This window comes from Taurulus bubalis (genome assembly GCF_910589615.1).
Source record: "Taurulus bubalis genome assembly, chromosome: 18".
Lineage (NCBI taxonomy): Eukaryota > Metazoa > Chordata > Actinopteri > Perciformes > Cottidae > Taurulus > Taurulus bubalis.
This window is the reverse complement of record NC_136606.1, coordinates 14718794-14744307: the sequence shown is the minus strand read 5'-3', so window position 1 is coordinate 14744307 and position 25514 is coordinate 14718794. Positions and strand designations below refer to the sequence as shown.

Sequence of the window (25514 nt, the reverse complement as noted above, 5' to 3'; positions counted from 1 at the left end):
ACAAACACACACACACACACACACATACACACACACACACACACACACACACACACACACACAACCTGAGATTCCCCAAAAGAACGAGTTCAACTTGATTCACAAATCAAACCAAAAAAGTCCCTTCTTTGCCTATTCTACATTTAATGTGATTCTCCTTTATTTTTTGAGGGGATTTTATTCTTTAAATTGGTGGCAACTTGCATATCCGTCCACATAAAACATGTTCAGAGCTGGGAGAGCTGCTTTAATGTAGTGGCAGCTCCGGCATCTGCTTCAGTGTAGTGACTAATCCCCTGCTTGCCCTCAGCGCTGTATGAAGAGTGTTATATAGGATGAAGATTTGTTCCAAAAAACAGAGCCCTCCTCCTTCTGCGGGCCACACACAAACACATACTGTACAGCCAAACGAATAACACATGTGTTAGTGTGAACTGAAATTATCATGCGCCATGTGTACACACACATGGCATAATTAAAAGTAAATGTTTTTTTTTGGGGGGGGGATTGTCCTGTTGAAACGTAACAGCTGGGCTTAAATGTATCAAACGCAAGCGATATGTGTAAAAACGTGTCTTATACATTCTGGTATATTCCTGCAAAGTCTCAAGCTTTCAAGCGTTAGCATACGCTGACACTCGCTAGCTACAGCTAACAAACGGCTCGCTTCAGTCAAGAGGATCCTCAGTCCTCATCGCTGTGGCTTACGTCCCATTGTTTTGAAAAAGACTTCTTCAAATCAAATCCGGGATTTCGAGTGGTGAGTCAGCAACCGTTATACTCAACTAGAATTAAACGCTTGACAGATGTACTGCCAACAGTCCCCGTCACTGCCCCCTGCAGGCCAAACTATGTGGCGGTGCTGAACGGGCCTCGTGATGTCCAATACTGATGTGTACAATAAGCTAATAGCTGCAGAAAAATTACCCACGAACTATTTATCTGTCTAGCTTTAATATACAAATATATATTTAAAAAACCACACTCTCATACGTGTCCTCTGACATAAGAGGAACTAATCAAGCTCTAAATGGATCCGGCCTCCCGGGAGCAAAATGCATGCTGACATGTAGATGTTGCCGCATGCTTTTGTGTGACCCTGCTGCCGTCAGCGTTACATTTGATTAATTTAATTTCTTATGAATAATACAACCTCTTACCTTGCTGTCATTTAGGCTAATTGTTATATTTTGACAAGGACGGCTTTTAAGTGTAATTCTTCTAAATCCGCCAGCGCGCCGTAATCAACACGAAGACATTCAGTCTCATTAGCGACGCCGACAACAGGCCTAATTCTACTGGTACAGGAGAATGGACTCAAAATGAAGAACACATGCTGAATCTATTTCTAATGTATACCAGCCATGTCTGCTATCTGACCGGCTCTGTGATGCGTTCACAGCACGAAGCTAATCAGTGCGTCAGCCAGGACTCGAGTGCAGACTCGACTCCAAAGCCTCCATCTGTGCATTTATTCTCGGAGAACTCATCAGACGAGGACGCTGGATATTCTGAACGGTTAGCCGAGGACGCATTTTGTTTTCTGACCGGCTTTCTTCCTGATGTTTCATTCCAAATTGGGGACAGACAGAGTCAGGCCTGCTGGGAAATCAGCTGTGCGTGTTCAAATGAAGAATAGCAAATCTTTCTAAATCTGTGTGCAATCCTGTTGCTACGCAGTCCGGAAAAAAAGGGCAGGGTGGATGATAAAGCACCCGGAATCAAAACTTCCAGCGCTTTCGGCACTCTGCATTTCCAGGAATTGTTTGGTGTTGAAAATAGAAACAGGCTGAAGTGAAGATTTGTATTTTTTTCTCTTTTTTTTTTTTTAAATCTCAGCAGACTCTCATTGCTTACCTACGTCTCCTTTCATCAACAGCCTCTCTCTGAGTGTCTGCCTCTCTGGAGTGTATGCAAATACGAGTTTACAGGACTTGCTATGCTCGTTTGCCGGCTCTTTTCAGTGGCTTTTCGGCTTTAGACAGAATTAGCTCTGAATCTGTGTTTTGGAGCTAGCTTAGTCTAGATTTGAATATGTGGACAAATCTACTCGGGGAAGGTAAAAAAACTAAACAACAACAAAAACTGCGTAGTATTCAAGTTCCTTGGCACATGCGTTGACAGTGAATGTCATCATTTACGCATACTAATCATGTTTAGCTACAGTTGGAGACTTAAACATTATAACTCCCAGCACCAGTCTTATTAAAAGCCCAAACTGGTGGATTATAGCGGATTTCCCCAACCAAGTGTGCAAAACATTGCCTGACTCTTCCACTGATTTGCATTGAACTCCCAACGCACAGATACGATCAAGGCCGTTCTTTGAGTGAGCACGATAACATACGGCAGGTATTAAAGTGTGCTCCTAAATCCAGACACACACAGAAAACACATGCCGAGTACTAAAAAGACATGTGCATCCAGTTCATACGAAAAAGACAACGTGACAGCCATGCAGACAGAACGAATATAGGAAATTCCTGGGGAAGAACAATACACACACAATATTTAAACCGAGTCAAAGCTTTCCGCTGTGCCTCTAATGCTAAAGAGGACAACAGTGATGGTGGTGGTGAAGCAGGTGAGCTTACCTTTAAAGAAGACAAACTTGCCCTCGCTGTTCTCGTAGACGGCGTCTATCTTGGCAGGAAGGCCTCTCCAGAAGACGCTGATGAGCATGGGGTATCCCGGCATGACCGAGTTATCCCTCACCCGCCAAAACCAGTGATCCTGGGAGAGAACAGAGAACACCGTTAAGAAACAGGAAAAACAGCCCGATCAAGGTCACACAGAAGTGTATTGCCACCGAACAACAACCTGCCCTGAACCGGGGATGAATATGTAACATTGGAACACAGTTGGCGGTAAATTAGAACATCTGATCGCGGTGAACTGAGGCCACCTCTCCGGTTCCCCGCTCTTACAACAACGCCCGCTGGCGATCAGATCGCTTCCGCTGCGATAGCCCCGGCGGCTTCGAGACGCACATGGACTTTCTCAGGTTGCCAGGAAAAGCCCCACGAGGCCGCCGCTACGCACGCAGAACCCGAAGAACACGCTGGAAAAACCATCAGGTAGCGGGGGCAAAGTGATAGCCAGGAGCTTTATGAGAAGCCAAGAGTCTCTGATTTCCTGCGGGGTGGGGGGTGAGAGGGGGGGGGGGGGGGGGGGGGGGGGGGGGGGCAACGTGAGCGCGGCCAAGTGGAAGGTGTGTCTTTTTGATGTCGGATGAAACTTGATGACAGAGGGAGCCGGGGGGAGACCCAGCTGTGAAAGCCATTAGGACGCAGCGAGATGTCCCGCCCTTTGGCAACGAGCGGCCGATCGCGTCCCCCGAACGGGGCTGAGCGCTCGGGCCAAAAAAAGCCCGACCTCACAGCGAGGGACTGCAGAAGAGACGGGAGACAACACATCATCACGCGCGACCTCATTCCCAGTGAAAGCTAAATAAACAGCCCATTTATCAAACACTCTCTCCGCTGCTCTCTTCCTCCCTCTCCGTCTAATCCAATTGTTTCTGTGGAACTCTCCTCGCTCCCTGGTCTCTTCCTCCTCTTTCTTTTCATTTCCCCTTGTCCCTCATCCCAATTCCTGCTCTCTTCCTCTCCCTTTGCTCGCTCTCTACCTACTGCCCCCATAGATTTCAATTGTTCAGCGTTTTCTCCCCTGTACGCGGCCCAGGCCCAGTAATTGAAAACAGCTCAAACTGTGAAATCGGACCCGTTTGAATCCTTTTGACTTTGTAAAAAGAGAAAATGTTCTTTCTCCCGCTCTGAAAAAACAAAGCTCAGGCGAGCACACTTTGCTTGTAGAAGATTTCGGCCGGCACTTTGCAGAGACAGGAACATCGAGAAGAATCACAGCAAGTTTAAGTCTCAGCAGAAGTTGGAAATGTTCCTGTTCTCTCCTGCGAGAGGAAGGCCAGTGCAGGCTCTGTCACGCATACGGTCTCATGCTAAAGCATGCAGAGCATACGCTCTATCGGAGTAGACTTTCTGGTCAGCACACTGCAGAGTTCTGGACCTCATCATTGTACTGCATGAAGGGTTCTGCCTTGCTAAATTGAAACAGATCCTTGGTAATATCAAGATCTCTTTCATCTTGAAAGGCCTTAATATCACATCTTGTTACATGAAATCCTACCAAGCAAATTGTTACTTGTTACATTCGCACATTTTCTTTTTTCAAAGCAAGAATCTTGGATCTTTGGTTTGACTTTTTTCACAAAACAGACACACAATGTTTTAATTGCACTTCTGATATACAGTATGGCCTGTAGGCTGCAAACACTGAACGCCATTAATCTGCTTCATGTGATCTAGAACATATTTACCCATTGCAAACTGATTTTCTGTCAAATACTCTCACACATACCTTCAATTAAAATGTTCAACAGGAGGCTCTTCCAAAGCCTGAACTCCTATTTATCAGCTTCTCAGAATTACACTTCATGAGCCGGCTGAGAAATTGAAAAGGATTTTCAATGAAAGAGAAGAATAAGTGGAGGTGGCATTCAAGAGCAGCTATCAAGTGATCAGATTATGAATCACATGGCTGTTCAGAGTGTTAAATTGTTCATTTTTTCATTTAAAAAAATCGTTTAATTTTCTCGATTAAAGACGTGCAACTAAAATCTGTAAAATTAAATACAAGTAAAAGAATATATACACACGTATGTATGCGCAGGTAGAAAATCCACGGCCCGCCACTGATATATATATATATATATATATATATATATATATATATATATATATATATATATATATATATATATATATATATATACACACACACACACACACACATATATATATATATATATATATATATATATATACATATATATATATATATATATATATAGGGAAAAAGGAACAGGAAGAAGTTCTGCTTCTGGCAGATGATAAAACACAAAAAGAGGACATAAAACCATAATGACAATTAGAGGGAATGAAAATGGGTCGGAATTATTCCAAGTGTCCTTAATCACGGTAATCCGGGTCACCCCCGGGTGACCATCTCCTGCTGCCGTGGTGTTCGGATGACAGTGTTGCTGATCCCTCACTCGGTTAATGTGACGCCCTTTCTTGGCTTGACAGAGCAGAATGCGGGTGTAAATATTTCAGAGGGTTCGAGGATTAGGGTTGAAGCCTGACAACACAGCACCCATCAGGATGTCTTTTCTAAAATCCCCTCCTCCACTGAGGAAAAGAGCTGCAGGAGAGTTGCTGTTGTGTGTTTGTGCGCTTGCCCGTCTGAGAGCTACTTCTGTACAGTAGCCGACTGTAACACCACTGGAACAAAACTTCTCCAAACCGCATTAACTGAGCTGCAACGGTTGAAATGCACGACAGCAAGAAGCACTGGTTCAACCTGCGGCTTATTATTTCCATTACTGCTCCTTCCTATCCAACAGCTCCACAGTTTATACCCGTGGCAAGATGCATTAAATGTCAACGAGGCGGGCAGTTAAATATTTATGCTAAACTAGGCTAACTGTCTCCTGGTTGCAGCGTTATATTTAGCGTGCGCGGTATCGTTCTTGCCTTTCCCGTTTCTATTTCTGCTCGTGTGAACGTTTAAAATGTTTAATACATCCGAGGGGGTAAAAAACTATGAACTTGATACCGTAATAAAACTTCACAGTCTCAGAAATGCCATAAACGGCATTAAAAAAGCCTCTCACATCTAAGACCACTCAGACACCCGTCCCCTTCCTCCCAGTCACGCAGAGAGGAGGACGACGCTGAGAAGAGTGGACGGCTCGCTGCCCACTCGGCCACTGCGCTCTCATTAATGGACGTCGGAATCAACTGTCTCCAACGGCCAAGCCTGAACCGCAAGGCACCCTCCGGCGTCCCAGAATCCCCTGCTCTAAATCTGTCCACATCAAGGAATGATGGTCTCTCGCTGACTGACAAGACCCCTGTGATTGAGCGTAGGACTAGTGGTGAGGAGGAGGAGGTTTGGCCTTTCCTTGATCACAGCGGACTTCAGGCCGGAGGCATTAGAGGAAGGAGGAAAAAGGTTCCTGAGAAAAGCCGGTCCATGTCCACATGCATGTACGTGTTTGAGTGATTCTCTGTCTCCGACGGGACGCCATATGGTTTGAGGGTTCACAGAGAGTTGAACCTGGAGCGCCCGCAGTCATAAAAGCGGTAGCTGTGTAATTTCACAGGGAGCATTTACTGGTGACACTGGATCTACACGGACGGCCACATGAACCCCAAACGACCCTCTGTCACCCCCCTGAAGAGAAAAGTGATCGGCCGTAAAACTACCACCTTAACAGGCATGGCTCCGAACCCTGCCTTTGTAGATTAACGTGCCTCGAGTAAATCAGGTGCGTCTCGGCGTTGTTGGGAACGATTTAGATCCGTTCAGGAAATGTCGTTTGATGTCCTTGTTATTCTGAAAGGCTACTACCTTTTGTCAGGGCTCACCTTTTCTATAACAAAAACAGTTAAGCTTTTACCTCCTCTAGTGATAAGTGCAACATTACCGGGGAAGTTAAAAGGACACTAAGTGGCATTTTACACATGAAGTTCACTTTACACGTCTCAATAAGTGTTAAAAGAATCCGTTGAATCACGTCTTCTGTTGCTCTTAAAGCCGCTTTCCCAAGTTTGAAAGCTCAGCTTTACACTTGGCAGTTTTTTAACAGAAAGGTTGGAGGTGTGGGGTTTGAAAGAAGTGGGCATTGAGGAGGCAGGGGGGTGTAGTTAAAGGCACTATTGGGTTGCATTATGGGAAGTGTAGGATCCAGTGTTTTTTAAGTGTGACCCATACTGAGGACTAAAGGTCAGGATATCTCTGCCACAGGTTTTGCAATTTGCTCCACTACTTATGGTTTTACCTGACATTGACAAAAACAACTTCTAACATGGAATACATTTGCCTTCATGACTGCATATATTTGCATATGTTTTGCTCAGCATTTCTTGATGAGCCACAGTACTTTGAGATTCTGAAAGTGGAACGTTTCAATATTTTTTATCAAACAATACCCTCTGTCCCTGTGGTGCAAAGTGAGATGCCCACTTTCACCATTGTGGGTTATTATAAAAAAGGACTGTGGATGCAGTGCATATCATTATCATGTCCATCTCAGAAAGGGCTCTGAAAATCTAGAACAGGAAAATCTTTGTTAAAAGTTTCTGGCATCCCATATATCGCAAAAGCAGATTGAGATTTTTTTTGTATTTATATATAAATGGTTCATCTACAAATATGTAGACTTCAATATACTTTCAAAGGCAGAAAACAAGCAAACGGAAATAATGAGATTCGACGTTTTGACAGAAGAAATCCTCAGAGATGAGGCATGAATGAGGAGTTTGTCTGCAAACATCCAACGGATCATGATACTCTTTCCTTCCTTCGCCTTGTTTTAAGGATCCATTATGAATCGTGCTAAAATACTGACAGTGTGGATCTAAATGTTTGGTTCTTGTGGTTCAGAAACCTAAAACAGCTCATCACATTGGTCAGTGAGAGCAAACAAAACCCCGAACTCCCCCCGACTCCAAATTGCTGGACCACCTGTGGACCTCGGGAGCTGTGAGACTGCTGGGATCTCCTCTATAATGACTTGGCCTGGACTTGACTTTGCTCTTCCAAGACAATCAAGTGGGGACGGTGAGAATAGCCGGTTCAGGCCAAATGGACCCGCACCATGAGGTAATCAATCGCATGAATAAAAAATAAAAAGAGAGAAGATCTCACCCTCATAAATGGCAGAAACAAGAGACATGAAGTCAAATAAAACTGAAACCAGAAGTATGCACACGCTGTAAATCATTCCCTTTCCTGTCAGCCATCATTTTAACTCGCCTTTAGTCTCATCCATAAACCTTGGCATCTTTCAAAGGGAATAGATCAAGCTCTCAGTAACGCAAACACCTCCAATTAGGATTCCGGATCAACCGTTTTACAGCCGGGCAGCTTCACCAGGAGACCAGGAGGCATTAACGTGATACCTCAGTCTTCTTGGGAGAAAACTGGCAAAGTGCTCACTGAGAACCAAGACATATTCGGACCACCTGCTCGTCCCGTCAAGCAACACTTAACAGAGTGGATCCGAGTCAGACTTGTGAACCCTTAAGGATTTCCCATTTGAGTCGCTGGCTGAAACTTGGATTATGCACCAAAAAAAAAGCGAGCAAATCATTTGTGAGTCGTAATATCCCCGGTGGTCCTAATGATCTGAACACAGTGGATTTACGCCTGCACTGACATGTGTCCCGTAACAAATCATCCCCCTCTGTCCCTCCTTCCCCGCCACTCGTTTACACCTTTGGAAAAGTGTGAGCTGCTACTTCCATCGGCCAACAGAGAGAAACATTCATCAAAGCCCTCCACACATCAGTAGTGAAGCCCACTTCACAGTTTTCATTTATATTATAATACAATTCTACAATCTGACCTAAAATTTGGATGACAGGACATGTCTGTTTGTATCCACTCGTCCATACCGCACGACTGAAGATACTTCCTGCCATACCTCAGCGCCCCTGTGCTCATGAGTTAAACATTTACTTTTCATTTACAGTATTAATTGGATAGCTGCCTGCAATTAGCAGCGACTTTAAACAAAGACGGGGAGCCATGCTGTTTATGCCGAATAGCAATTTACGCGGGTGGCCCCCGTGGATCAGCCTCCAAAGAGACTCATTTGGCACAGAAGACTAAGGACTGTGGGAGTTTGTACTATGAACTAAGCTGCAGTTGTATCGTGTATGAAAATGCATGCATAAGAAGTCTGTGAACTTTTAATTAGATGTGTTAATTGCACAAGTGTGCACGTGCATAGCAAACAGCAACCCAACATGTTCGTTGTGTCATTTACACATTAGCAACGTTGAAGCATTTGATAAGTCAGAACACATTACAATAGAGGGCACTTTTAAAATGCCGAAAGATGATCAGTGCCTATAACACTTATTATATGTTTCAGATGTGTCTTAAAAATGTCACATGTACACGGAAGCAGTGTGAACAGCAGAATCACTTCAGACGTTCAGATCAGATGAGGTAAAACAGACTTGTTTTCCCTGCACTGGCACTGCAAAAAACAAACAAAGAGAAGCCTGTCTGATGGACGTTTCCAGCACATCAGGAAAGCAAGCAGATTTGGGGAAATTGCCTGGATTACAAAAAAAAAAAAACAGACAAAAAATATGAGGGGATCAGTTGATGCTCTTTGTTTAAGCAAGCCTTGGAAAAAGTATTTGATTTTAGTTTTTTTAACAGGTTAGAGGTAAACAATGTCAAAGCATTGGATTAGTTACGGCCCATTAAAGTAGAGGAACCGGCTCGCTCAAACTACAGAAGTGATTCTTCAAATGTCAAACCCACAGACACACTGGAGGTTTTTGGAGCCAAAAAGAAAAAAAGTTTGGCTGATTGCTGAACGTCCTTTTTGTCTTCGCAGCATCTCTGAGCTCTGCAGAAATCCCATGATCCTCCTCACCTCATCAGGCCAGGCTGCTGCTCTGGGAGTAATGACGGATGACAACAGCACCATGTGAAAGAGATGGGAGCTCTACTTAGACTACTGTAACAAGCGGATAGTATTCCCACAAAAAAAACAGACACAGTAGGGGCTTTGAGTCTAATTTTGGTTAAATACCTTCACAGGTAGCAGCTCTGGTTCCAAGCTGGATTTATTTATTTATTTTAGCTTAAAGAACACGCTCAGAGAGAGGGAGCAGAGAGGAGAGAAAGGGTTTTTCCCCTCGCTCCACAAGCCTTCTGTTAACCACTGAATACTACCTATTTATGTCCTCAGAAGAACAGTCGCACTCACAACGCTTCTCCTTTCTGTGGAGAACACAGGGCATCTTTGTGTTGCCACAAGGTTCCTAAGCACATGTTGCCACAGTCTAGTATTCACAAGCTCAGACCCAGGATAAAGACGCAGTAAGGGACACATGCACCTTTTTCTGTGACACAGAAATCACAAGTTTGTTGGGAGAAAGACAAACTGTGGCGCACCGTGCTCTTTTTGTAGCGAAATATCCATTTTGCCTAATTCCCGCTCATCTGGTCCAAAGTCATCTGGAACAAGCTCCTTTTAGACAGAATAGCTGCTTTAAATATGCACTGGAATACACAGGCACCCGTGTTCAAGATAATTGGAGGAGAATCCACCATATTTCTACGAGCAGTATCCACAGTGTCAACCTTTCTACTAGAAACACACCAAAAACAATTAATATGAAATCCATGTGTGCCATTTTCCACATTATGCCCACTATGCATATATACAGAACATGAAGCAGATTAGCAGAGAGGCTCCCACCCCTCCGTATACTTAGGTAATCCTCGAAGCTCTCTAGCAAGCTGGCTCTTTCCACAGTGGGTTTTCAGACCTGCCTGCCATCTCCTTTGGTCTGAATCAAAAGGATGAGTCTTTCTTTTGTTGCGTTTATCACACTATTACGTTACACTACAGCCAGAAACCTCATGCAGGCAAAGACTCTCTTCAGGCATATATTGTTGGAAACTACCCTTCCGACAAGATCTCACAAGGTCGTCTGTCCGGTAGAGACAGATCGCTGTTGTTTCACACCGCAAAGAGTTCCAAGTTTGGGGTAATGAAACTGCTCCGGGGTTAAAAATGACTCTTCAAAACAGACAGAATGTGGAAATGCCCCGGGTTTGTTTGGATATCGCAGCCTCCTCACTAACCTTGAAGACGAACATCTCCCTCCTCAGTATGGCAAGGGTGTTGTAGCCCCCATCGCAGATGTTGGGTTTGGCGTTGGGGTGGGGCGGCCTGTCTCCTGGAGGAAGCCTCGGAGGTCGTGTCTGCCTGTCTGGCTTTCGGGGGTCCGATGGAGGATGGGAGCGGGGAGGGGGCGCCGTCGGCAAAGGCTTGGTGGGCTGCGGAAGTTTATCAGGCGGCCCTGGAGGAAGTCAAGAGATACATATCTCACTTGTTGTCATACATATAACTGCAACACGTACAGATCAGACATTTAAACATCAACCCTTTTCTTTGACTCAATTTCTGGAGTCACGTGGTTTATTTTGGACCACACCTTGTCATTCCCAATAGAACAACAGTATACTTGAAACACATCGCAAGGAATACAGATCAATGCGTGTGAAGTGTGTTAAATCTGAGTTCTTCACCAGTTTAAACTTTCCTTCAGGAACGGTCAACAAAATGGAACAAATCTCAACGATTGACCTCTCTCATGTCTGTACGCTAAATATGAAGCTCCAGCGGTTTCCCCTGTTCTCAGTCTTTATGCTAAGCTAAGCTAGCTAGCCGCTGCCTCGCGCTTCAGAATTACTTCACAGATCAGAGAGTGGAATTTATCTTTTATTTTTCCAACTAGTCATTCAAATGAAGCAAGAGAATCTAAAAAAGCAGAAAAACAACTTTAATACAAGATTCTACATATATTCATGTTTTGCTCTCCTAATTAGGGGATGTTTCAAAAGACTAATTTCCCTGACCTTTAAATGAAAAATTAAACTATTCTTCAAAGTAAGAAAATACTATTTAATCTAGAAGGTGAAACATGCTGCAGGAGGAGCGGCTGCTCGCCAGAGGAACTGCACATGTAGATATGTAATTTAAATGCGTATTTAATACAATCTTAATAGCTGATTAAACTGGTGCCTACTCGCGATGGTAGTCGACTAGTGGTGCACATCCATCCTCCTAATTATATGAGCCCCAGGTAAAGTGGGATTTAGTGGTAGATATGCAAGGATGTAAACATTCATGCAAATTGAGGGTGAACCACTTTGGTTATTGTCGTTTCCATTTACCGCCAACCGGCCACCTGAGCTGACCGGAGAGCCAAATGTTTGAGCCAAGTTCCATTTTTTCCACCTGCAGCTTAAACCACAATGCCGAAGGACGAGGTACGGTGTAGAGAGGAAACAAAAAGACAAAAAGAAGAGAACACACGAGAGATAGAGGAGAAGATGGAAAAAACAAAAACAACATGAGGTCATGGGAGAATCCGTGGGTAGAGTTTAACGCTGCCAAGTTTGAGGGATTCAGCTCGCCGAGGCATAATATGATATGTTAAGATGAATAAAACAGAAATAAAAAGCACACAGAATTCAAATATACTGGAGAGATAAAAATAAAGGTTGCTCCCAAATGGAGGACCAGCGTCATTTCACATTCATGATTTACACGAGAGAAAGAGGGCGAGAGGCAAGCAGAGGGGAAACGAGCGAGGAGAGAGGCAGGGGGAGGCCAAGCGAGTGGGTTGTGTGTATGAATAATTGAACACATGAATAACACACTGTGTTACTGTGAAAACCAGGATATTAGTTGCCATGTGTTGATTGGGGCCAACAGATGCAGGAATAGATGACTGCATTAGGAAAGATGCAAATGAGATAAGCAAACCCCTCTTTCCCCAACGGTCATGAAAAGTATCAATAAGTAATAGTGACATGTATAAATAATGACCTTGAAAGCAACTGTAAACATTCAGGAGTTATGAATGAATGATTTAATGGCCCGACAAATGATTTAAAAGAGGACTAAAATGAACTGAACGAGCAACTGGATCGCTTAACCGAGGGAGTCAATATATGGCGAGAAAATTAGACAAAGAAATTTAGACCACCCATCAAATGAGTTGACACACAAGGTGATCGTGGGATTAAGAGGGAGACACACACCCACCGGCCCACGCGGCTGAATTAAATCCCCTGAAAAAGATCCCAGATTAATGGAGCCACAGCACTCCGCTGTTATTAAGGGTATGGGCGGGAGTTTTTATTTTCATATGGTCCAATCGTGGGGTGCCAAGGGGCTGCGGTGTGATGGAGCGTTGGAAAGATGGAAACTTTCAGCTTTTTTGCAAAGCAATACAGTTCAAGTTTTTGTGAATAAGCATTTATAAAACAGTGTGATTTATTCAAAATATCCAAACATAAACAAAGCCCTTTTATGGCAGTGGCTCCTCTTTTCAAACAAAGGCTGTCTTTTACAAAGGTGCAAAAATATCACAGCATCGCTTTCCGTTTAACATCTATTATATTATTTTCTTCAATATCACAATTCCAAATCATATCCGACCGTAACAGAATCACAGCTGTGCAGAATAGTTTGACGCTTCAGTCATCCAGCGATGTTCAGGTTGTTAATTATTCATAAGAAACGATTATGGGGTCATAATAAAGAATATGATGAATGAACCAGCAGGCTTTCTTTTTCTACAATGACCTTTGTGCTGAGGTAAGAAACAGAAAGAGTGCAGCTAGTTGTCCAAAAGTGAGAGAGTGAATCGATCCTCCACATCAAGCTCAACCTCCCCGTCAGAACTTATTCCCCCACAATTCCCGGTGTGATCCCGCCTGGCTCCCACTGACTGCCAATCAAAGTCCTGAATTCAGCATCTCCTTCCCATTCACACTGCTACACCACTTTACCATGTAAATCTCTTACTCTTCAGCTTCTTCACCTCACAGATAGTTCTCCTTTCATATCTTACTGTACATCATTCACACCTTTGTGTTTGTTTTTATTCAACCTTGACGTCGCCATCTTTTAATTCATCTAAACTGTGTAGCTTTCCATTGTCCCCGCTTGGCCTGCGCACCACCGTTGCCACGAGGAAGAAAAGGAGGCTGGAAAAAGAAAATGAGCCTGAGAGAAGAGCTGCCATCGCTTGTCCTGTCCTTCAACCCTCGGTACGAAGGAGAGGAAGAGGGAGGGGCGAGTTAAACGCGAGTAGGGATGAGGAGAGATTTGATCGCTTGCCCAGGTCTGTCACTCCCAGAGGGACGTGTCCTGACCATGTAAGCAGATGGCAGGTTCTTTGGTGTGTGTGTGTGTGTGTGTGTGTGCAGCCATTCATGTGACAGACCGGAGTCTTCTCAGCGGAGTGTGACTGGTTTACAGCCTCGACAGCTGTACGGGACAATGCTGTCACTTCCCACCAAGTTCTTTTTGAACCTGGAAGTCAAACTGAGGTTGAGACGACGACGTGAACGTTTAAAAAGAATATATCCTGAATCTAAAAATCGTGGGCGCCTCCACAAAAGAGCACGTCTAGATTGAGGTCTTGGCAACCGCCATCCTGGTGTACCACTAAGTCAACTCCGAGGGTGTAAAGATGGAGACCACACTGGGGCTTACATGAAACTCTTGCCGTCAAATTCAATTTCACACTTCTGATACACCCGCCCCAGAGCTACATCAGCTTTACGAGGAGACAAAGCACTGCAATCCGCATCTGCCAACTCCAAGTGTGTGCCCATGAGGAATGTGTAGGTGCTCTGGCGATGAAGCGCTCGCCTACGGTGATGCTGATCTGTGCTTCATCTGGCAATGATATGAAAGTGAGCCAGTGCGGACCAAACAGCAAATAATACTGAAAGTGGAGTGATCGTTACTCGGTACGTCTACATGAAGCCTTACCATAAATCTTCTGGATGCCCAGCAGGTCGTCCATGGGCAGTCTGAAGTTGTCGGTGTCCATGTACTGGTAGAAAGGAGCCATGATGGCCGTGGGGTCGTTGGAGTGTTCGAGGCCAAGTGCGTGGCCGAGCTCATGGACCGCCACCAGGAACAAATCGTTACCTAGAAACACAGAAAGAGCGAGGAGGGACAGAGACAAAGAGAGAGAGAGAGAGAGAGAGAGAGAGAGAGAGAGAGTTCTCTGTTGAGTGCTGTGCATAACAGTGAATTTGTTTGTTGTGTTTCATATCTCTCACAGGCTGCACCTGTTCGGGGTTGGCCGTGCGTTTCCTTCAAAATAAGTTGTTTTTTTTGCACTGGCTGATTTAAATAAACAGCCTTTAAGAGGAAAGCTGTGGGTTAGGTCATGGTTAAAGAAAAGCAATGCATGTACAGTCCCCGCAACAATACGTATCCACACATCTGTCAGCGTGTGTGTGTGTGTGTGTGTGTGTGTGTGTGTGTGTGTGTGTGTGTGTGTGTGTGTAAGCATAGATAATCCACTGCTTATGAACCTCTTGAGTGGATTATAAAGCGAGCCACAGCCACTGATGGGACATATTCCACAGGCCCGTACACATGTAGACATTCATGTACATATTCATATACACACACACACACACACACACACACACACACACACACACTCCCCCTTAACATTGCGCAGAAAGCCCTGCACTCTGTAATTAGTCGAGAGCTGTGGTAAGCCGATGACTACACTGGGTTGACCTTTTGACTCAGCCAAGCCCCAACCCAATCCCAACTGTATTAGTTTTGGATGTTTGGGATTTAAAGCCCCCCTCACATCCGTGTTCTATTCAAATTCTTCAATTTAAGTCACCGGCGACCAAAACAACCACAAAAACCACTCCTCCTCTCTGATGTGTCGCCCACATGTGGAATCCGACCCCATGAAGAATCTCATCATCGTTGTGGAGAAACTCACGGCTATACAATTAGGGTTAGGCTGCTACGCCTGATGTATAATTTATAATAGTACACTGGCTGTCTGTGGGCAGCTATTAATGCGATTCCAAGGAGACATCTAATGCCTCGAAATAAATGCACTTCAAAAGGAGACCCTTTCATGACTTTAATGTCATGGCAGACTGCGATGTACCGGGATTAAAACCACACATTTCAAGGCTACACTGTAGCTTTCTCAATAGGAAGTTGACCTGATCTGTTTGAAGGTTGTGCGTCCGATGCCATCTCTCCTCAGTTGTACCTTTCTCTCTCTTTCTTATCACACAGACTCGACAGGAATGAAAAAGAGCATCACTTATTCATTGCATTTCCTACTAAAGTGAGGCACTTATCTGCTGCAAATCTGTCACATGAATAAAGATACAGGCGGTGATTCAGATCCCTTCTTAGCACGTACAGTACGATGCTTAGGGACGGACGGGCCACACTAGCACAGAGAAATGGTCATAGTGGAAGCTCGCGGAGGATATTTGACTGTATAAATGTCAGCGCGTCTTAATCAGGTTAATGTAAAGGCCTCGGCTGCGCGGGTGTGAAGGGACAGACCGACTGCATCAATATCCAGGGTTTTGATGAAAAAGGCTCTGCTCCTCAGCCAAATTCTTCCAATGGAAATACGGCTCGTAAAAAGTAGAGAAACTGAGGCACAATCTGTGCAAGCGTGCAATATTGTGTCTGGAGATAAGAGTTTATGGCAAATAAAGAGTGGCGCAGAGGAGGAGGGCGATAAAGAGAGGAGAGAAATGGCCCAGTGAATTAGGAATCGCTTGGAGGAAGTCGCTCCTCTGCAGCCCGAGACCCGTCTCTTTGCTGTGATGGCAGCGGGAGCGAGAGCTAAGTGCTCAGTGAAGCAGTCATAGGCATCAAAGTATCGGCGTCGAAACTCATCGTGGTGCAGAGGCTCGTGCAATTATTGGACCAAAACGTGGCCGTGGTCACTGGTTGGGTTGATGTGTTGTTGGTGCAACAAATTGTCAACACATTCAGCGACAGAAGAATTCCCTGGAGGAAACGCGGGTGCACTGACTGGAATCATTTTCTAACAACTTTTTTTTTCTTAGACAAAAACTCATTGACCCTAATGCATTGGCTGTGCTGGATGTATTGCGGTTGAATGGAGGCTTTAAAACAATGTATTCTTTAAAAGCATTGGGCTTCAATACATGGTTGCACAAACAGCACATCACTGTGCAAGAGTGAGTTTGTTTCAGATTTGAATTTAAGGCCTTAATGCCCTGTGAGACTCATAAATGCACAGAATCAGAAACCGTTTATTTGCCAGGAATGTTTACACAAACGAGGAATTTTTCATGGCGGAAGGTGCATAAACATTAGACATGAGACGTTAGACCAGACAAACAACAATCAACAACAGTGCAATGGGTATTAAATGAAGTATGAGATAGTGTGCTCAGACAAACAGATAACGTTAATGTAAGTGCATGTTAAAGTGACATGTGTGTTTAATCATAGTGGAGTTTGTATCCCTGTCTTATACTGTGGACCCTAATGCATTAATGCATAAAAAGTTAACAAGAAAAATCACAATACTGAAAAATACAGGAATGTGAATTGATACATGAAGTTTTGGTGTCATAAACTTAGAAGCCAAATATCTTTTTTTTCCTTTTTTTTTAAGAAATAATTAAATGTGCAATTTATAAGCAAATTTTGTACAAAAAAAAGAGGACGAATACTGTGAAGAACGATCCAGTCCAAGTACAGGAGAGTTGTTCCGGTGCACGTCTGATACAGAGGCTGCTCTGGCCACGTCAGCCTCGACGAGTAAAGGGAAGCAGTGTCTGTCTTTTCCCATCTCCGTCTCGCTCCTCAATCTTGAGTCAGCCTTTCTTCCTCCTGGGGACATTCGAGGTCAGTGTCGTCACTTTGTTTTGGTTGCTTATGTAAGTCACGCCGTGGTAGACGGGGACATCCTGTTGCCCCGGGGGCCACAAACAAAGCCGAGGAGGTTTGTACTGCCTGGCTAATTATCAGCTGGACGGTATATATATACAGAGCCTGCACAGGAGGGGGCACAGACAGCGAAGGATGAGAGAGACAGAGGCAGTGCGAGTGGGATAGTGAAAAGAAGCAAGAGAGAAGGTCGCGGGAGGGCGCAAGAGATGAGTGGGAGGAAACGAGCAGATAAATACAGAGATTAAAAAAGGTAAACTGAGGAGAAAGGCTGTTTGGATTGATAACTGCAGGAAGAAAAGTGGAGGAAAAAAAAGAAGCAGGATGATGAATAGATGGGGGGAAAAACTGAGGCGAGGAAAGCGATAAGGCTCGGGACTATTTGTTATGTTACGATATGTTTGAATGTTCCTGCAAACGCAAAAGATGGTGATGATGAATTATACAACTGTGACCTGAGACCTCGGCATTCGTAACATCAGCCTCCCGCCGGCGGCCGTATGTATCTCTCGGCCCCCAAAAAAATTACCCGGGGGGGGGAAATACAGTGAGTGGGCTTCAACAACAGGATACAGCTGAAGAAGACAATACCAGAAATACATTACAAAGCTGTGCAGGGCTTGTGTGATAACCCACTGAGGGAGACTGTGTATTTCTGTTTGTGGGTGAGGTGGGGTGGGAAGAGAAAGTCCAACATTTATTTTTTATCATACTGTGATTCATCATTCTAATCTGTGCCCTTCACTTGTTTGGGCAATAATTCAGCATAACAAAAGAATGCATCCAAAGCAACTATTTAAATCAGAAAAGCTACTTTCGATGTCAAACTCCAGTGTTGTTTTTTTCCCATGTTAAGTGGGCAGTGACCATAGTGGCAGCCCGCGGCAGCAGCAGCTCTCGCCGACTCTCTCTTCAGGGTAGGTCAAGGTTGCTGCTAATGAGATAGTGTAGCCAAGAAAAAAGAAAAAAAATAATAAAGAAAGGAAGATGAAGTGGAAGAGGTGGAGGAGGAGAGTCACTGGTGATTTATGACCGGACGAACCTCTCTCTGTCGTTCCCCCACAGGGTTGCGGCAAAAGTAAACAGGGGTTGTGATTAGAAACCAGGAAACCTCTACCTGCTCCTTCGCCATAATTTACTGGCACACACCGCGTGTGACGTGGGAATGCAGACATGAGCACACGGAGATAAACACGCGCGCACCGGCCCACAAATCAGATACGGGGCCCTGGACACCGCTGTTGCAATTGCAATAATAGCTCAGGTTGTCGGCGCGGGCCTCTGGGGGCCGGTAACCCGCTCCTCCTTACTGTTTAACTAAGCGCTCTGTGGTCCGCTCAATACGTGGCGTCTGGCGTCGGCTACGAGCGCGGGGTGACCGGAAAGGCCGTCCGCTTGTTGGATTCTCTCTGGCGTCACGTCAACGTCCTGAACCGGCGAAAGCCCGCGAACAAAGCTAACGACCGACCGATTGTACAGGCCAGAATGCCCAGCAGAGGTTACCCGCTTCGAACTCCTCCACCCTTTCTTTGGAAAACAAAGCCGGGACTGTTATCTCGCTGCTGTTGCATTGCCGTCCAAGTCGGAGCAAGCACAAGCACTCTCTTTGTCCCCCGAGGACCTCGAATGTTTCCCCAACAACTACTCTAGAGGCTGACGCCGCACTTTCAGTAAACGGTCTTGGAAAAAGGAAAACGGCGCTGCCCGGTAAAGTAAATGCAAAAAGAGGTTCATTTAAACCGTGGTACCATACCTTTTTCATACTGGGGTTCCCCTTAAAGCCCCGCGAGACGGATCTAAGTGTAGCTTCTCCAACACCACCATCGTGTTCAGAATGCGCTCACTGGATTCAGCCGGATGGTATTCAACACCATGTATGACAAAAGCGGACGCCGTTTTAAGGACTTTTCCATGCAATCGTTTGCCGTTTGTGCTCCCACTTGGAGTGTCAGGAGCTGGATGTTTCCACCATGATTTTTTGACTTTTAGCTGACTGCCCTCTGCTCGCTTGTTCACTCGTTGTCAAGCCTCGTCAATTGCAGCATGTGGTGTAGCGCCGCACGTCTGGCTGGGAATCACTGATGCCGGGTAAAATACCTCTCTAGCCTCCACGCTGCGAATCTGTGTTGTACGGAGAGGAAACAGTCTTTTAAAAATATTGTACATAGTTAAAGTAGAGGGAGTGGATCCTGAAAAGGCTGAAATGCGACGTAAGCCGGTGACACCGCTGACAACGTTCTACTGACCCTGACACCGGCTGTTATCCACCGGCGGAGTCAAAGTTCACCGTTCTGTGACACTGGGTGTCGTCGCTCGTCGGTGCGCTCAGACAACAGAGCCACCTTGGCCCTGAAGGAAGCTGGGGATATGTGGAGTGGAAAAAGCAGAGAGTCCAGAGAGAGAGAGAGGCAGCACCGCGCTGCACCGACAGGCTGCCCGTGAATCTCGGCCCAAGTGGTGCAATCAGTGCCTGGCTCAGAGGGCCCTGGGCACGCGGCGCTCTGCTGGCTGTCAAAACAGAGCCGTGTGCCCGAGTCCACAGAAATGACCATTGTGAAGAATGCAGCCAAAGCACAATGGCTGCATTCTGCCTGCTTCTCTCTGCTCCACACACACACACACACAATCGCAGGACTGAACAGAAACACACACAGCGGGCTGCTTGATTCATTTCACCAAATCAGCTCACAGGACCACGAGTAAACGTTTTCACAAGTGAAATACAGGGAACACCAAGTTGGAGTGAAAATGTCTCTTTATGGTTTGCTGCGGGCACAATATGAGACTAAAATGTTCAGTCAGCTTTGACAAGTCCTCAGTTAGGGTTGGGCGACGTATCTTTATCATATTGAGATATCAGAGTACATATTATAATATGCCATAAGTGTTGCGTTTTCCTGGTTTTACCGGTTGCATTACAGTGAAGTGATGTCATTTTCTGAACCAGACTGTCCTGGCTTAGTTGTATTACGTCCCTTTACCCACTTGGTCATTATATCCACTTTACTGATGATTATTCATCCCCAAATCTCATTGTGTAACTGTTTTGTAAAAAGCAGCAGCGGTCGACCCTACAATATCATTGCAATGTCGATACCGAGGGATTAGGTTTAAACTACAGGGATGTTTGACATTCTCATCTGGAGCGAGTCCGCTTCCCGCTCCAAATAAAACTGAAACACCGAATTGAATGTGATTTTTATTTCTTTTTTAAGTTGGATTCATTTGTGTGGTTGCCTGAACTTCTACCATTATTTGACATTTGGTCTGTTTGGAATATGTTTTGACGATTGATGAATACCAGTGGAGACTTTGATGAACCCACTGCTGGCTAGTGAAACCGGTGCTAATCAGCGGCCTGACCCTGGCAGTGTTGCATCAGCACCATGCGTTCAGTAACACTATACTACAGAGAATAGTCCGCAGCTCCTTCCATCCCTTCACTATTTGCCTGCCTTCTCTCTCTCTCTCTCTGTTCCCTCGGCTGTTGACATTGGTTGAGCAACACTTGCGCTGTTGAATCTATTACACTTAAGCCTGTCAGAACAAAACCCCGGCTGATGGGAGCAGCATATGTAAACTGGAGTAATTATTTATTTACAGAGGCCGCTAGAGACTCAAATCTGCGTGTGGAATATTGCCAGGGATCCAAATATTGGCCGTTTTCTGTGGACTCGAGGAAATAAAAACAGCAGAAAAGAGGAGGGGGAGGGGGTGTTGCCAAGAAAAGGACATCCTTTATTCTTGTCATGTTTATCTCTGTGCAGCACCTGTGAGCGAGACGGGGATGTGTGTGTACACTTTCATTGTGATCATTAATCATTAATAATGCATTCGCAAGCGCACACTGCTGCAGCTGTGTCTGTGGACAAACAGCAAACAGCCAGTGTTACTCCACCGCTAGAAATGCTGGAGGAAAACTTTCTAAACTCGGCTTGTACGAGTAAACTCGTCGGAGTTGTGATGGTAAGAGAAGGACACGAGGAGAGGAAAACACACAGCAAACATCTGACACACGCCTTCTTCCGCTCTTCTTCTAATGCGGCCGAGGTAGTTATACTTTGGATGCTCTTTGGATTCTCCTCAGTTCATTAAGAAGTGCAGCAAACAAACGATGACTCAACACCCAACAGATCTTCTACTTCTTCAAACGCAAAGGCTTGAAACATCTTTTTTCCTCTTTCTTCTTTGAGGGCAAAAAGGAAAATGTTCAGTGCTCTTCTGCTGATGCTTACGACACGTTTGAAGTTGAAGTCAAAACACAGACACTGGATGAAGTGGAGATGCGAGGTAAAACGGAAGTGATGAAAGAAGTTGGGAGCTTGGGCTGATTTTAACCGCTGCATTGCAGCTCCTTTGGTCTCTTACTCTTCTCCTGACTTTCACTGGTTATAAATCAACTGGCATTTTAAGTGCATTCATCTCTTCGTCTCTTTGACCGACAACAACAATACATCTACTCCCAGAAAATTCACAGTTTCAGACGCACGTTCCTCCGGCTGCTCTCAGTGCTAACACTTTGGCTGCAGCCATTATCTTTGCGTCTCTGCCCTTGAACTGGCAGCAATTTCCTTCACGACTTCCACTTCCAGCTGAGCCTGTCAGCGACACTCGGGATGAGAGTTGAACTCCTCGCCGTGCTCGAACTCGAACAGAGCGTTCAACTCCTCTCAGCACTTTTGCGTCAAGCGATACTTCACTCAGTGCTCGCACTTTAACTGAACCTTCTGTAAAGCACTTTTGTTCGAGCTGACTTTTCAACTTCTTTCAGTATTTGTATTTCGGCTGTCACTTTGACAAAAAGACATCAACTCCCGTCATTTCAACAGTTTAACTGTTCCAACTGCAACGCGGCAGTGTTTCCTCGCGGAAATTAAGCCTTTAAGTTTTTAAAGGAAAGTGCTCACTGCTTTTAAACTGTTGCCAAAGCCGCTCTCTGCTTTTATGGCTGGATCAAAAGGAGCATTGTCAGGTGAGACTTTCTTCCAGGATGCAGAACTACAAATCGGATATTTACAGAGAGATGTTGCCTTTGTGGTTCTGTCACAGAGTCTCTTGCCAGAGGTTGTATTTTCCATTACGAGTGTGAGTGACTGCCTTAAAGATATATCGATCTTTTGGAAGCATTAGCTGCTGAGTCCCAAAGAATCCTTTTATTTATTTAATTCCTAAACTTATTCCCTTAGATACGAACAAAATTGATAATAACACGGCTTATTCGTCCTTTCGATACAAAAAACAGATCACACATCCCTCCAGACTCGAGTGACATTCCTCGAAGAGCTAAAATGTGTGTCCTCTGAATGAGGCCGGGCTGTTTTTTTTTTGTTGCTAAGGATTATGGGTACGAGGTTATGAAAGCATCTGACTGACTGGTGGGAGGGCGAGCCTCCCCAGGTGCGCGAAATGTGTGCGTGCGAGCGCCTCCGAGAGTGTGTGTGCGCGTGTGTGTGTGTGTGCGCGTGTGTGTGTGTGTGTGTCTGCGGAGGCGGAAGAGAGTACTGCTGCCCACGTGGAAGTTGAAGCTGCTGTCAGTAGGCGGCCGTCTATTTCTAGTGGCGGCCTGGTGGGCAGGAACGCACGGCGATATCTCTGCCTTCCTTCTCTTCGCTTCATTCTCTTTGAGTATTTAAATCCCTCGTCTCTCTGAAAAGCGGCATTCACGGTAAGAAATGAAACCAACATGGAGTGTAACCGCCGAAGGTATTTTACGACGCAATAAAGAAGCAAATCAAGGTGCTGTATGCAGCGAATGCACGAGTATGTAGATGATGGAGACACGTAGTGGCCATTATCGCACACCTGTGCTTTTGTCACGGCTATTATTACCCCAAATTTAAAACTACATTTCCCATAAACTTGGTGGCTTTCTGCCATGAAGACGGTGTCTGCATGTCAACGGTCTCTCTTCACCCGTCTTAATATTATTCATACTTTTGGTCCTGTTCAGGTTTTCTACAGCCCCGACAAATCTCCACCAATCACAGGTCAGGACAGGACTACTGAGCTCTGTGTGTATTATGATATCTCACAGATGTACAATGTGCTGTATATTGTAAAACATACATCTATCTATCTGTGTGTGTGTGTGTGTGTGTGTGTGTGTGTGTGTGTGTGTGTGTGTGTGTGTGTGTGTGTGTGTGTGTGTGTGTGTGTGTGTGTGTGTGTGTTCAGCATGGCTACTTTTGGGCAGGCATTAGGAACAGTATTGATGGTTGGGTTACTGTAAGTAGAAGAGTGTGTGTGTGTGTGGGAAGACACAGGTGATAAAACAGCATAGAAAGCCCCCCCCACACACACACACACACACACACACACTTCCAGTAAAAGATAAAGATCTGCTCCTGTGGTAAGAAAAAGCTTCTGATTCCTCCCATTTATTTCCTCCGAGGCAGCGGCAGAGTGGGGCGATAGGAGGACAAAGAGAGAGACAGGAGAACATCGGGGAGATTGAAGATCTTTAAAGAACACGCAGCGCGATGAAGAAGGTTTTCTGAAAAGCTTAACAACCTTGAAAGAATGGAGGAATGTTTTTTTTACTTTTTCTCGGTCACCTTTCAATTGAGATAGAGCGGGGAGACAAAAACAAAAAAAGGATAAGATATAATATCTTCTTTTTTTTGAATTCTTTGTCCATATTTAGACAATGGGTTTATGACATCATGAAAACAATTACAAATACCTCATCTGATTTAAAAGACAGAGAAGGCAGATCCTGCTTTATGCAGATGATACGCTTCCAAGACCTTCTCAGTTATCTGACTCATCAGAAGTTAAGTTGATTAAAAAATATCTAGGTTGAAGAGAAATTACGTATAATTTCATGTAGCAGGGATTCAAACAGAAAGTAATTCCCTTATACTTCACACTTTTTCATTTAGTTCCACATCAGGATTCAGATTAAATCCAAGTTATACTTAAAATAGTCAATGGGTTTTATCTTATTACAACTATTGAGCAAAAATGTGTTTTTTAAGAATATCAGAGCTTCGTCTTTACAGAACAGATGTGTTGCAGAATAATACACAGTAGACAAAACTTGTCAGACCAACATAACGTCATTCTTTCCAACATTTAAAGAATATACACTGGACAACACAGATATATTACTCTTCATTAGCACTGGATGTCCAATAGGTTACTGCCTGCCACAACTAATGGACAGCAAGCAGGAACAATCTAATAAATCAAGTAGATAAACTGTATTTTTTGGCTTTTTAGTAGATAAACCGTCACCAGCATCTGAATCGGTTTTGTTATTATTCCAATTTTTGTCACTTTCTTTCGTCATTATTTCAACACCTTGAACAGTGCTTTGGAAAACAATAAAGCGACATGGCAACTAAGCCTACTGAACTTAAGGGAGCGTGTGAGTGCGACCAGGGAGGAACAAAGAAAAGGAGAAAGCGGGTGGAAAAGAGTCCGCTGCTTCCTCCTCATCACCCAGTAGGAGCGGCAACCTAAATATAAACCTGCAAGGACACCATATGCTCCTCAACGTCTCTGAATTTCTCCTCTCTCTTCATCCCTTCTTCTGTTATTGTTTTTTACGTCCCTTCACAATACCCCGCCTCCACTGTTAGGATTGTCTGCTGAAGGCCGCTCCGACTGTCCAATCAAGCTACAGGATTGGACACCAATGATAAACCGTTCTGCCAATCGATGCCAGGGAGCTGAGCTTTCTCCCGTAACCGACAATCAATCAGCTGATCAATGTCGAGCCCGTCTCGACAACCCCTCCCCTCGACCAATCCCCGCTTCTCCTCCGGTTATCTAATCCCAATATCGCGGCGTATTTTTCCACCCTGCGACGGTGTGTTTTTCTAACCTCTTTGGCCCGTTTTTGGGGGCAAGGGTGAGAAAATAATAAAGCCCTGGAATCTCTCATTTCCTGTGTGTAGGTCTAGCTCGCATGCTGTGTTATGTTACATAGTTTTCACTGATACAACTGGAGGTCCTCGAAGGCATACCAGGCCTTATAAGTCACCCTCGGGTGGGACTGGGTGTTTGCTTACAGTCATGGTATGCGGTGGCAGTGATGAATTTTGTGTCTGAGGCCAAGCTGCTCTTTCTTTTTTCGTCATCCAATCAGCCTCACTGTGACTGAAAGTCAAAATGGAATCCGTCTTATCTGTACCTGCGTGCATCGCTTTGATTTTACACA

General features: G+C 44.8%; 1 protein-coding gene across 1 annotated transcript in view; it reads right to left on the bottom strand.

Moving 5' to 3' along the window:
• The window catches only part of mmp16a (matrix metallopeptidase 16a (membrane-inserted)), a gene marked incomplete at both ends in the record, with an annotated part of 56645 nt that overhangs the window by 5864 nt on the left and 25267 nt on the right, over window positions 1–25514 (bottom strand). The window contains 3 exons of the mRNA XM_079233996.1: window positions 2595–2733; window positions 10699–10916; window positions 14411–14572. Of these exons, the coding sequence (XP_079090122.1) occupies window positions 2595–2733; window positions 10699–10916; window positions 14411–14572 (519 nt within the window). The remainder of the gene's footprint in view (window positions 1–2594; window positions 2734–10698; window positions 10917–14410; window positions 14573–25514) is intronic.